The following is an 11695-nucleotide window of genomic DNA, read 5'->3' as shown; positions in this document are numbered from 1 at the left end:
GGCAGTTTGGGTACGTGCATATCATTCCGAGACCCCCTATAGGCTGCTCCTATCAATATTGTCCGCAGAGAGCTGGATGACATTCTGGCAGATTTTGAGAGTCGTCTAGTACTAGTGGAGTATCGGAGTCATGAAGTCATATCTCAGTGGAGTTATGTTAAGGGTTACATGACTTGGTTCTATAACGTGTCACACCCCTAATTGACACAAGACGTTCCTAGACTTCCATCTAGGTCTGTTCATGAGGAGATCCTATAGAATAGAAGACCAGGGATGATCATATCATTGATGTCTTGCCGATTTTTCAAAATATTACGCAGATCACACGCGAGGGCATTGACTCTGGGATGTTTGAGAGAGGTGGTGATGAAGCGGTTACTCTAGCACATTCTATCCTTACCGAGGCACGGAATGCCTTGGGTTACCATAGGCAGAGGAGGAATCAGGGTGTTAGGATCAGGCTTACTTAGTAGAGTATGCTTTTGATTGTATTTTATTTATTTTTCATCGACTTGAAGAACAATTGTTGTACTATTATATTCGATTTTATTAACGCATTACTGAGTTCTATAATATTCATTTTTATTAATCGTTGAAATAAATAACAACAATTTTAATCGAATTAAAATTAGTTTGGTTTGAAAACAACAAATTCTTAGTAAACTGGTTCTGAAAAAAACACAAACAATAATTCGGAGATGAATCTTCAAATTAACTCCACATACATAATTTAGAGATGTATTTGCGAATTTACTTTTAGGGTTTATTCGAATATGCATCTTCAAACTAAATTTAAATAAAAATTAATATTTAATACATATCTGAAAAACATTTTGAGATCCATAACCTAAAACCATTTTGAGATTTTCAATGGCGCACCATTATTCAAGGATACAATGAGAAATTGCTGTATAAAACTAATGTATATAAAGCTTGCAGACACTAAAAAACAAACTGATGTATCAATCATGTCAAAAACACATTCACTCATTTTCTTTTGAAATGAGCTGTCTTCAATTTAAATAGAAAAAAATATTAAAATTTATATTTCAAATTTATTTTAAACATTAATTTTAAAATCAATAACAACAATCCTCAAAGTCCAAAAGCCCCGGCTGAAACCCATTTTTATTCAACAATAATACAAAATACAGGGTTCCAGATAAGAAACCCAATGACTTTACAAACTAAACAAGACCGCGTAGAACTCTCACTATCGGCAAAGTAAACTCAAAGCATAACAAAAGATACCCAAAATATGTTTCACACTGAAACCAGCGATGCAAATAGAAGAAACCATCCCATTATTAAATATAACCCGCGAATCATCTAGATTTATCGATCTAATCTTACACGCGCACGGTGGAGCCCAAGATCGAGAAACCAGATCCAGATCCAGACCCAGACCCGGATCTAACAACATCAACCGTCTTTACTTTCGCCTCGGTCTGACCCACCTTATACGGGCAGTTATTCTTAACAAAAGAAAGCTCATACGGCGACGTATCGGTAGCCAGCCACTGTTCCACGGTGAAGAGCTTTTGAGAACATGGAGAGTGGATACCAGTTGTAGTAACCTCAACATAATTAACATACCAACCGTGATGATCACCCGACCCGTCTGAAGTCAAGTTCATCTTGCAAACGGGTCCGTCCAAACAAGGAGCTGTACCACTGAATATATCAAGGTTGCCACGCTCGAAGTAGTTGTAACCCGGTCCCATTAACCCGCCCCATGCTTCGAGGTTGTTGATCTTTATGCCGTAGCCTTTTGCATTGTATAAGGTGAGGATGATGTTTGAGTCTGTTCCCGCCTTCAGGATCGAACCAGTTCTAAGGTAGACGGTGTAGACACAGTCCTCTTCCTAACAAGTAACATAAAGATCAATACAAAGATAAGTATAGTAAAAAAAATATAGATGAATGATTAGTGTTAATGAAGAGTAAGTCTTACAGATATGACGATTCCGGCGAAGAAAAATGAGAAGAGAAAGAGGAGAGTGAAGAGATGAGTTGGGTTTGCCATGATAACTGTTTAGTGATGGAGCTTTGGTAATGGATGAGGTTCTTAAATAGAGGAGTGATATGTGGTGGATGGAAAATTGATGAGATTTAGTATCTAGCTAGTAAAGATGTGAAAATTTAGTCTCTGGTGCATGATTTGAGCGGCTCCATACCAGGGACCCTTTTATGATGTTTGTTTGTGAAATGATTATATAAATTCGAAGCACGTTCTCCATGCGACAAGAATATGCTAAAAGTATATGTTTGATTTCAAATTATGAAATATTATAAAATTGATTTTGATATATTTAATTGTTTCATTAGAATTGTTCTACCTTTAAAATGAGTTCTAGATTAAAACCATTTGTATCTTTTGAATACAAACATGACGGTTTTTACAGGAAATTGTAATGTGGTAATTGTTGGTGCACATTCTAATATTCAATTCAGTATATGAATATATAAATAATATACTTTATAAGTCATTCCGTTTAAATCGTGACATATTTTAATTTTTTTATATAAAAATATTATTTATTCTCTCGATTGACCTGACAACGGAGGGAAATATTATTCAAGGAACACGTCTTCAGATCCTAACAATTGCATTTTGACATCTTTTAATTTTTTTTATGAACATACCTCACTGAGTTGAGAACTGAGATAAAAAGTATTTAGGAAACTGATCGCCTTCAAATCTCAACAACGGCTCTTTAACACCCTTTATTGTTTTTATTTTTTTACATATTATCTTGATTGAACTAACAATCGAGGAGGAAAGTACAATTGCATTTTAGCGTATTTTATTATTTTTATTTCTTATGATTTATTGTCTCGGTTGAGCTAGTAACCAAGGGAGGATTTTTGTCCAATTTGACGAAAAAATTAAGTAATGAATCTTTGCCGTCCATTTATAAAGTAATAGTCAACTCATCAATCCACATGAAATATTAGTGATCCCCGTGAAACTCTCACAAACAAATTAGAACATGAATGTTACAACTATCTATCTTGGATGCAAAGTGCTAAAATATAAACTTAACATAGTGAAAACAATGATAATGGAAACGGTTGCACGAAGTACAACACCATTCTCTATGATAGATTGTAAGAGCAGAAAAATATTTTAAGGTTGGTTACTTAATCTAATCTCTTCCCTTATAATTTCTTGTTAAAAATGCTTGATGTTAGTTAGGAAAGCATGAATGTAGTTTTGTAATGTTAGTTGTTGTTGTATCAAGTAAATTTTTTAATATTATTGTTGTTGTTGAGATTTAATGTTAAACGATTATATTGATTTTGCTTATTTGTTGTTGCTATTGATATTTTATGTTTAATGTTTCTATTGATTTTATTGTTGTTGTTTTTGTTATTGTTGTTGAGATTTAATGTTTAAAGATTCTATTGATTTTTGTTTTTTTGTTGTTGATGATGATGAGAAAGATTCAGAATTTGTCAACAAATTTGATGATTTGCATATTAAAATGAAAAAATAGGTTAAAACTAAAATTATGTAAGCATGGTATTTCGCCTCGGGGTATTAATTCCAACCGAGGGGAAAAGTGGCGCGCTTCAAAAATAAAAAATGTTGTTGTTAGGGATCAAACTCATGACCAATTCTACTTTTCCCTTCGTTGGAACTTTACCCAAGGGAAAAGTGACAAGTTTTCATGACGCCCTTCGTTACCTCACCTATGAAACTGAGGTAAACCTTATTTCCAATCGGAATAAATGGGGTTTTTCGTAGTAGTGATACCGTTAGCTATAGATTCATAATCATTTATGTAGTGGACAAAATTAGGCCTCTCTTTCATTGGCCCTAGGGTCGGCCCAGAATATTTGCCCATAAGATTTGATATGCCATGGTGCATGGGAAGTCTTCCAAGGAGTTGGGCCGAGTACATCTAGTCGTGATCCCATGTTGAGAAGTGTGAGAGGTTTATAGTTGGCTTCATTAAATATCCATCTCATCATTTATATGTTTCGAGGTTACTTCGCACGTAGCCATATGTTTATAGGTAAGGGTGTGGCACTATTTGTAACACCCCAAATCTACCTAACGGTTTATACGAAAATCAGAGTGCAAAAATCTCAAAACAACATGGGGCATCACATTATTAACTTAAAACATAAAAATTACAAGCTCATTAAACAGATACATAACATATCTCAAAAGGGAGGATTCATAACCAAATCAACTTTAGAAACAATGCAGCGGAGTTCACAAACTCATAAACTTCTAAGTAATAGCATCTTTGTCAACATTAGGGATGGAAATGGATACCCATGGGTACGGATACTAGTCTCCCGCTACCCGTCCATTTAATAAAAATGATATCCATACCCGCCCCATACCCGTGTGGATATCTTCCGGGTGGATATCCGTGAAATTTTAAATATCTGCGGGTATTTATGGATACCCATGGATACTTTTTTAATTGAAATTTACTAATTTGTTATATATTGAATAGAAAAATTATCTTTTTATTAATAGAAAAGTATGTGTTATACATTTTCTATATTAAATTCAAAAGCATCTTACAGTGAATATTGATGTAGAATGTGAGAAAATGTTAACAGAATGCATAAATTTCACATAAGATTTAGTACAAATGTCATAAACTCCATAGTTGATAATTAAACTATCACTTAGTAGAATCTATTCTATAATATTTTTCAAAATAAAAATAACATGAATGTAGCAAACTGAATTAAATGATATATGTAAGTGCTATCATTGAGGTTTCATTAGTCTCTAACAAATGTTGCTCCAAATAAATTCCATGGAAACAGTGACGACTCCATAGCTCCTGAAATAAACAAAAAAGAACTCCAAATAAATTGAAAATCAACATAGTTGTTCATAATTGTTCAAATTTCAGTATCATAGTATCTTTGTATTACCTACTTGATCTGACATGAAAAGTATCTGCAAAAGAACTCATAATTTTTCCTCAAAAATATCAGCATCTGTATCTTCCAAAACTGAATTTATTTCAATGTTCTCAACTTTTGATTTTGTAGAACCTGATAAATAAAAGAATAAATTTAAATGTATTCAACTTTTTGTTCTTAATATAAATTTATTATTAAAATATACAAATGCGGTTACCTTTCACATCCGTCCATAGCCAATCTTGGACACGCATCAAAGCCTCTAGAGTAGGGCTGTTATTGGACCTCTGGATCCGAGAATCGGACCGGAAACCGGACCGGTGGAACCCGACCAATGGACCAACCGGAATGTTATTTGGTCCGGGAATGGGTAATTTTTTTATCCGATATCAAAAATGGATACTATATTGGATATTTATTGGATACTTTTGTCGGATATCCGAAGTAACGGTCCGGTTTCGGTCCAAAAAATTGGTCCATCACTGTTTCGGTCCAATCCGGATATACCCGATACTATTTCGATCCGACTCTCGGGATAGCAAATACCCGGACCGAACCGGACCGAAAACAACCCTACTCTAGAGTATTTGAACACAATCTACTACGATGATGAGTAAGAATCCGACCACTAGTTCTAAATGAAGACTTTGAAGCAACAGTTGAGATAGGAATTGCTAAGAAATCTCTTGCAATCATTTGCATTATAGGATATTTTAATCCGCTAACCTTCTACCAACCTAAGATGTCAAAATTTTCATCATCTGGCAGCATTTTCTCCTCCATATAATGGTCAAATTCAGACCTATTAATCACAACACTCTTTTTTGCATTAATATGTTTTGTAAAATTAGACCTCCAGGCTTCTTTTTTTCCAACAACAACTACATCAGATACAATTTGATTTTGACTTTAGGATGAAGAACCATTATCCTTTTCTTTCATTTTCAATTCATACTCAGCTACCATTTTTTGAAAGAAAGATTTTACCTTTTCAATTTCAGCATGAGCATCATCTCCATAAATTAGAGGGAAAAAGTAATCTAACAAATCAACTTTGTACCTTGGATCTAAGACGGTGCCAACTGCCATCACTCCATTAACCACCTTCCAATACTTGTCAAACTTATAAAGCATACTTGAAGCCATTTGTTTAATGACCTTATCAGTAGAGCCAAATCATTCAACCAAAGCCAATTTCATTTCACATACTTTGGGAAAATAAACATTTGCAGTTGGATACTCGGTACCAGAAAATAAGTTTGTAACATCATAAAAAACTTCCAACCTTTCATAAATTTCTTTTGCCTTCATCCATTCAATTTCACTAGGCAAGGTTTTATATTGAGTATCTCATGCTGCCAATCACCCAAAAAAATTCTTATATTGTATGGCAACATTAAGCATTAAGAATGTAGAGTTCCACCTAGTTTTACAATCTTGAATAAGTTTTCTATCATAAGAAATGTTCACTTGACCACATGTCTCTATAAACTTCTCCTCTCTTTTCAGTGTTGCTGTCCAATATCCAACACTATCTCTAATATTCTCAATGGTACCGGAGATTAAGGACATACACTCTTTCACAATTAAATTCAGAATGTGTGCACAACAACGCATGTGAAATAATTGACCTCCCAATATGAGTGACTCAGGTGAAATCTTGTTCAAAATGCGTTCAATCATAGCATCATTAGTAGAGCAATTATCAAGAGTCAATGTAGACAACTTTCTATCTAAATTCCAATCCATCAAGCATTTAAGCAAGGTATCAACCAGAGTTTTGCTATTATGAGGAGCCGGCACATAAATGAACCTAATAGAAAATCACTAACACATTAGCATAATCAAAAAATTAATAAAGTAAAATTCAGACCTGTCACAATTCACTAAAAGTAACAACTCTAAGTAACAATTCTATAACTCAATCTATACCTGTTACATTCTATGTTCAAGTTAACAACTTACCATTCATAGAAGTTTCAATATATATAACTTAGTTATATTATAGTAGAAAAAAATATATCAAATTTATTAACAAATTATATTAACAGTAGCATTATATTAGCAAATTATAAAACTTACACAGTAGCATTATATTAACAATATATATAAAAGTTATTAACAAATTATAAAACTTACACAATAGCATTATATTAACAAATTATAAAAGTTACATTAGCAATATATATAACTTAGTTATGCAGTAGCATTATATTTACAAATTATAAAAGTTAGTATAACAGTAGCATACCATTAGAATTATAACAAACCATGTTCACATTAGCATAATAGAAAACATGTTTTCTTAAACAAAATAACTAAAGAGTTAAAGCATATTATTACCTTATGAGCCGACTTTGTAGTTTTCACGAATCATCAATAAAATGAGTTGTAACTTCATATAGCCTTTATTTTGGTTACTTGAAGCCCACATATCACTTGTAATTGCGATGCGACTTTGATTTATTGACAATAACTTCATCGTATTCTCTTTCTCCTCCTTATAGAGTTTCATGATGTCGGTCTTAATAGTGTTACGAGAAACCACATTAAATAAAGGTTGCATAACAGCACAAAAATCTTTAAAACCAATGTGGTCAACCATCGCTAAAGGATACTCATGAAGAAATATCATCCTTGCAGCCGAGCGTCTTGCTATGTCTTGATTAAATAAATAAGAACCAACCATTACTTTTTGATTGTCAACTTGTTCAGTTTTTATAATAGCTTGTCTTATATCTCGAGTATTTCGAAGTGCACAAGTCTTCCAATGATTACGCAAGTGTGATGTTTCTTGTCCTGGATCACCCGAGTTTTGTACCACACCAGTTGCAAATGGCCTTCATTTTTCCATCTGCTACACTCCATTTCCTTTGGAAATGAAGCCAAACATCTGAAGTTAGCTTTCTTTTCCGAGTACGTTGCGTCACATGTGTCTCAGCTTGAGATTCACACGGAATTGTATTTTCAATTTGTGTTGCAGTTGAATTAGTTTCAACATTAGGAACATTCGAAGCGACGATATTAGAGTCGTCCATATTTAAGGGTTCCAAATTCTCTTATACATTTTCCATAGGAGCAAATTCTCTATAAAGAAATAACATGAATATATTTCGTTAAAATTACCTATCAATTTGAGTCAAATATTTTTATATTAAAGTAATAATCACTTTCAACATCAATCCATTGTTAAAGCCATATTTCCTAACAACTAAAAACTTGTTATTCAAAAACTTCATAAGAGCTTAACCACAAACAGGATACACAACTTTAGAACAACACAAAAACCTATTTTGTTTAGATTTATTACACCAAGTGAACATAGAAGTTTCTCCATTAGAAGCAGGGAAGTTAGCAAGAAAAATAAACAAGAAAAGCATAATAAGTTTAAGCATGAAAAAGAAGGGAAAACATAATATCACCCACCTGTAGAAGTCGCCGCCACCGAGAGAGGAATGGAAGAAATTGTCTCCGCTGTTGCTTTTGGAAACTTGAAGAAATCGTTATTCGCGGCTGCCGCTACTTTTGAAATAGAGAAAGAAGAAGATGTAGTGGCAACTAGGGTTTTTACGTTTTACTGAAAAGGATATTTAAGTATAGTAAGGATGTGAGATATTGGATCGAACTCTAGTATGGCCGAAGGGTAGCTTCTTGGTTCGACAGGGTTAAGCATGATGTCGAAGGTTGTTCACATGCTTGTGTCGAAGATGCTAGGGTTGTTAGCATGTTAAATTAGGTTTTAGTGTTTAAACCCTAATTTGTTAAGTTAGCTTGTTTATTAAGTTGGCTTGTGTAATGGGCCTTGTGGAAAAAGCCCATTAGTTAGTATGTTAGGTTTTATTATAAATAGCATACTAGTCTCTCATCATTGCCAAGCTGCAAATCCTAATTTGGGGTGAGAGAGGTTATTTGTTATTCTTGTAAACTTGTAATCTTGTTTTAAGAGAAAGTAAAAGAATAACGGTTATAACCAATTATTGTGTTCTTCTTCTCCCCTATAATTCCCTATTATACTTTGTTATTGGTATCGTTTTTCATAACAAATTGGTGCGGTGAGCGTGGAGAAGATGCCGTCAACAAAGTATGAGATTGAAAAGTTCACCGGAGTGAATGATTTCGGTCTGTGGCGCTTGAAGATGAAAGCCCTACTGGTTCAGCAGGGTTGTTTAGAAGCGTTGAAGGGAGAGGCAGCCATGAATGCTGCATTAACGGCAGCGGAGAAGACGACTATGATTGAGAAGGCACACAGCGCAATTTTGTTGAGCCTTGGTGATAAGGTTCTCAGGCAGGTATCAAAGGAGACGACGGCATCAGGGTTATGGGTGAAACTTGAAAGTTTGTACATGACCAAATCGCTGGTAAATCGACTCTACCTGAAGCAAGCTTTGTATTCATTCAAGATGATTGAAGACAAAGTATTGGCTGAGCAGTTGGATATGTTCAACAAGCTGATTCTTGATCTTGAAAATATTGATGTGAAAATCGATGATGAAGATCAAGCGCTGTTACTATTGTGTTCTTTGCCTCGATCACATGCTCACTTCAAAGAAACTCTCTTGTATGGAAGGGAGTCCCTGACGTTTGAAGAAGTTCAATCAGCCTTGTACTCTAAGGACTTGAATGAACGAAAGGAGCATAAACCTTCGACTGTTGGCGAAGGTTTGGCCGTTAAAGGAAAACTCTTACGAAAGGATGGTAAGTTCGACAAGAAGAAAGGCAAAAGTCAGTCGAAGACTTACAGTGGCGAAGCATCTGGCATTCGATGCTACCATTGTAAGAAGGAGGGTCACACAAGAAAGGTGTGCCCTGAACGCTTGAAATATCATGGAGGTAAGGATAATGGCAACGCTGCCATTGTTCAAGATGATTTCGAATCATCTGATGTTCTTGTGGTTTCAAGCAGTGACTCTAAGAAGGAGTGGATTATGGATTCAGGTTGCACTTGGCACATGACTCCAAACAAAGACTTGTTCGAGGAATTATGTGATCAAGATGGTGGATCAGTATTGCTGGGAAACAACAAGGCTTGCAAGATTGCAGGTGTTGGATCTGTGAGATTCAAGCTCCATGATGAGTCAATAAGGTTGTTGACTGAAGTCAGGTATGTTCCTGATTTGAAGAGAAATTTGCTTTCTCTTGGTGAATTCGACAAGAAAGGATATGTTTTCCAAGGAGAGAAAAGCATCCTAAGAGTCATGAAGGGGTCGAAGGAAGTCTTGAGAGGCGTGAAGAAACAAGGCTTGTATACCCTTGAGGCTGAAGTTGTAAATGGTTCGACAAATGTTGTATCCACGAAACCTTTGTCGAAGACAGAAATCTGGCACATGAGATTGGGCCATGTCAGTGAAAGGGGTCTGGTCGAATTAGGGAAACAAAATCTGCTTGGTGGAGACAAAATCGAAAAGCTGAAGTTTTGTGAACCCTGTGTACTTGGAAAATCTTGCAGAGTGAAGTTCAACAAAGGCAAACAAAGAACACATGGATCCCTTGATTACATCCATGCTGATCTTTGGGGGCCTGCAAGGTGTCCATCACATTCAGGAGCAATGTATTTTCTATCCATAGTAGATGATTATTCCAGAAAATTATGGGTATTCATCCAGAAGACTAAGGATGAAACTTTTGAGAATTTCAAAAGTTGGAAGACTCTGGTTGAAAATCAGACTGGCAGAAAGGTCAAGAGGTTGAGAACCGACAATGGCCTTGAATTTTGCAATGAGGCATTCGACAGTTTTTGTGTTGCCTCTGGTATTGCAAGGCATAGAACTACTGCAGGTACTCCACAGCAAAATGGTTTGGCTGAAAGGTTTAATCGAACTATTTTGGAGAGAGTCAGATGCATGTTGACTAGTGCGGGGTTAACAAAGGTGTTCTGGGCTGAGGCTGTTTCGACAGCAACATATCTGATAAACAGATGTCCTTCGACAGCGTTAGATATGAAGACACCTGAAGAAGTTTGGTCGGGACATCCACCAGATCTCGACAAACTGAGAGTATTTGGCTGCGTAGCCTATGCTCACATTAGGCAAGACAAGGTCGAACCTAGAGCTCTGAAATGCATGTTCATGGGATACCCTGAAGGAGTCAAAGCTTATAGGCTATGGTGCCTAGAGTCAGGTCACAGGAGGTGTATCACCAGTCGAGATGTAGTTTTCAATGAAGCTGAAATGGCTTTTAAGAAAACTGATGATGTTGGTCGAAGTACAGAAACATCTGACGAAGAGCTGGAACAGGTAGAGATTCCTGTTGAGGTGGAGCATGTTGATGCTGAATTGCATATCCCAGATGAAGTCGAAGAAGAAGCAGAAGATGCTGAAGTTGAGGAAACTGACGATGACTACCTATTGTCGAGAGATAGGTCGAGAAGAGTCATCAAGCCACCTCAGAGACTTGGATATGCAGATCTTATAGCTTATGCCTTAATCTCTGCAAGTGAGGTTCTAGACGAAGAACCTAGAGACTATAAGGAAGTTATGAGGAGTCGAAATAAGACTGAATGGCTGAAGGCCATGGATGATGAGATGAAATCTCTTCATGATAATCATACTTGGGAACTGATCAAGAAACCTGCTGGGGCAAGGTTAGTCAGCTGTAAATGGATTTTCAAAGTTAAGGAAGGAATTGAAGGAGTGACGTCGAAAAGATACAAGGCAAGGTTAGTTGCAAGGGGTTTCACTCAGAAAGAAGGTGTCGACTTCAATGATGTGTTTTCTCCTGTTGTGAAGCATAGGTCCATTCGAATGTTGCTTGCCATGGTGGCACAGTTCGATCTTGAACTGGAACAAATGGATGTGAA

At 35.8% G+C, this 11695-nt stretch overlaps 1 protein-coding gene and 1 pseudogene across 1 annotated transcript; both read right to left on the bottom strand.

The window, feature by feature from the left end:
* Nucleotides 1-1095: 1095 nt before the first annotated feature.
* Nucleotides 1096-2199, bottom strand: LOC131655739 (PLAT domain-containing protein 3-like). The gene is made up of 2 exons (XM_058925552.1): nt 1955-2199; nt 1096-1865 (listed from the first exon to the last, which is right to left on the bottom strand). The coding sequence occupies exons 1-2, from the start codon at nt 2024-2026 to the stop codon at nt 1350-1352; spliced, it is 588 nt and encodes a 195-aa protein (XP_058781535.1). The 5' UTR covers nt 2027-2199; the 3' UTR covers nt 1096-1349.
* Nucleotides 2200-6261: 4062 nt separating this feature from the next.
* LOC131658060 (zinc finger BED domain-containing protein RICESLEEPER 2-like) lies at nt 6262-7588 on the bottom strand (annotated as a pseudogene).
* Between the last annotated feature and the right edge of the window lie 4107 nt (nt 7589-11695).

Source organism: Vicia villosa, linkage group LG3 (assembly GCF_029867415.1).
Source record: "Vicia villosa cultivar HV-30 ecotype Madison, WI linkage group LG3, Vvil1.0, whole genome shotgun sequence".
Lineage (NCBI taxonomy): Eukaryota > Viridiplantae > Streptophyta > Magnoliopsida > Fabales > Fabaceae > Vicia > Vicia villosa.
The sequence above is the reverse complement of the archived record's forward strand: the minus strand, read 5'-3'. Positions and strand labels throughout refer to the sequence as shown.

Excerpts from the sequence above, each read along its gene's own strand:
- LOC131655739 (XM_058925552.1), bottom strand. The coding sequence starts at position 2,026 with ATGGCAAACCCAACTCATCTCTTCACTCTCCTCTTTCTCTTCTCATTT. Across the intron at positions 1,866-1,954 it reads TCGCCGGAATCGTCATATCT|GAAGAGGACTGTGTCTACAC; the intron begins GTAAGACTTACT and ends GTTACTTGTTAG.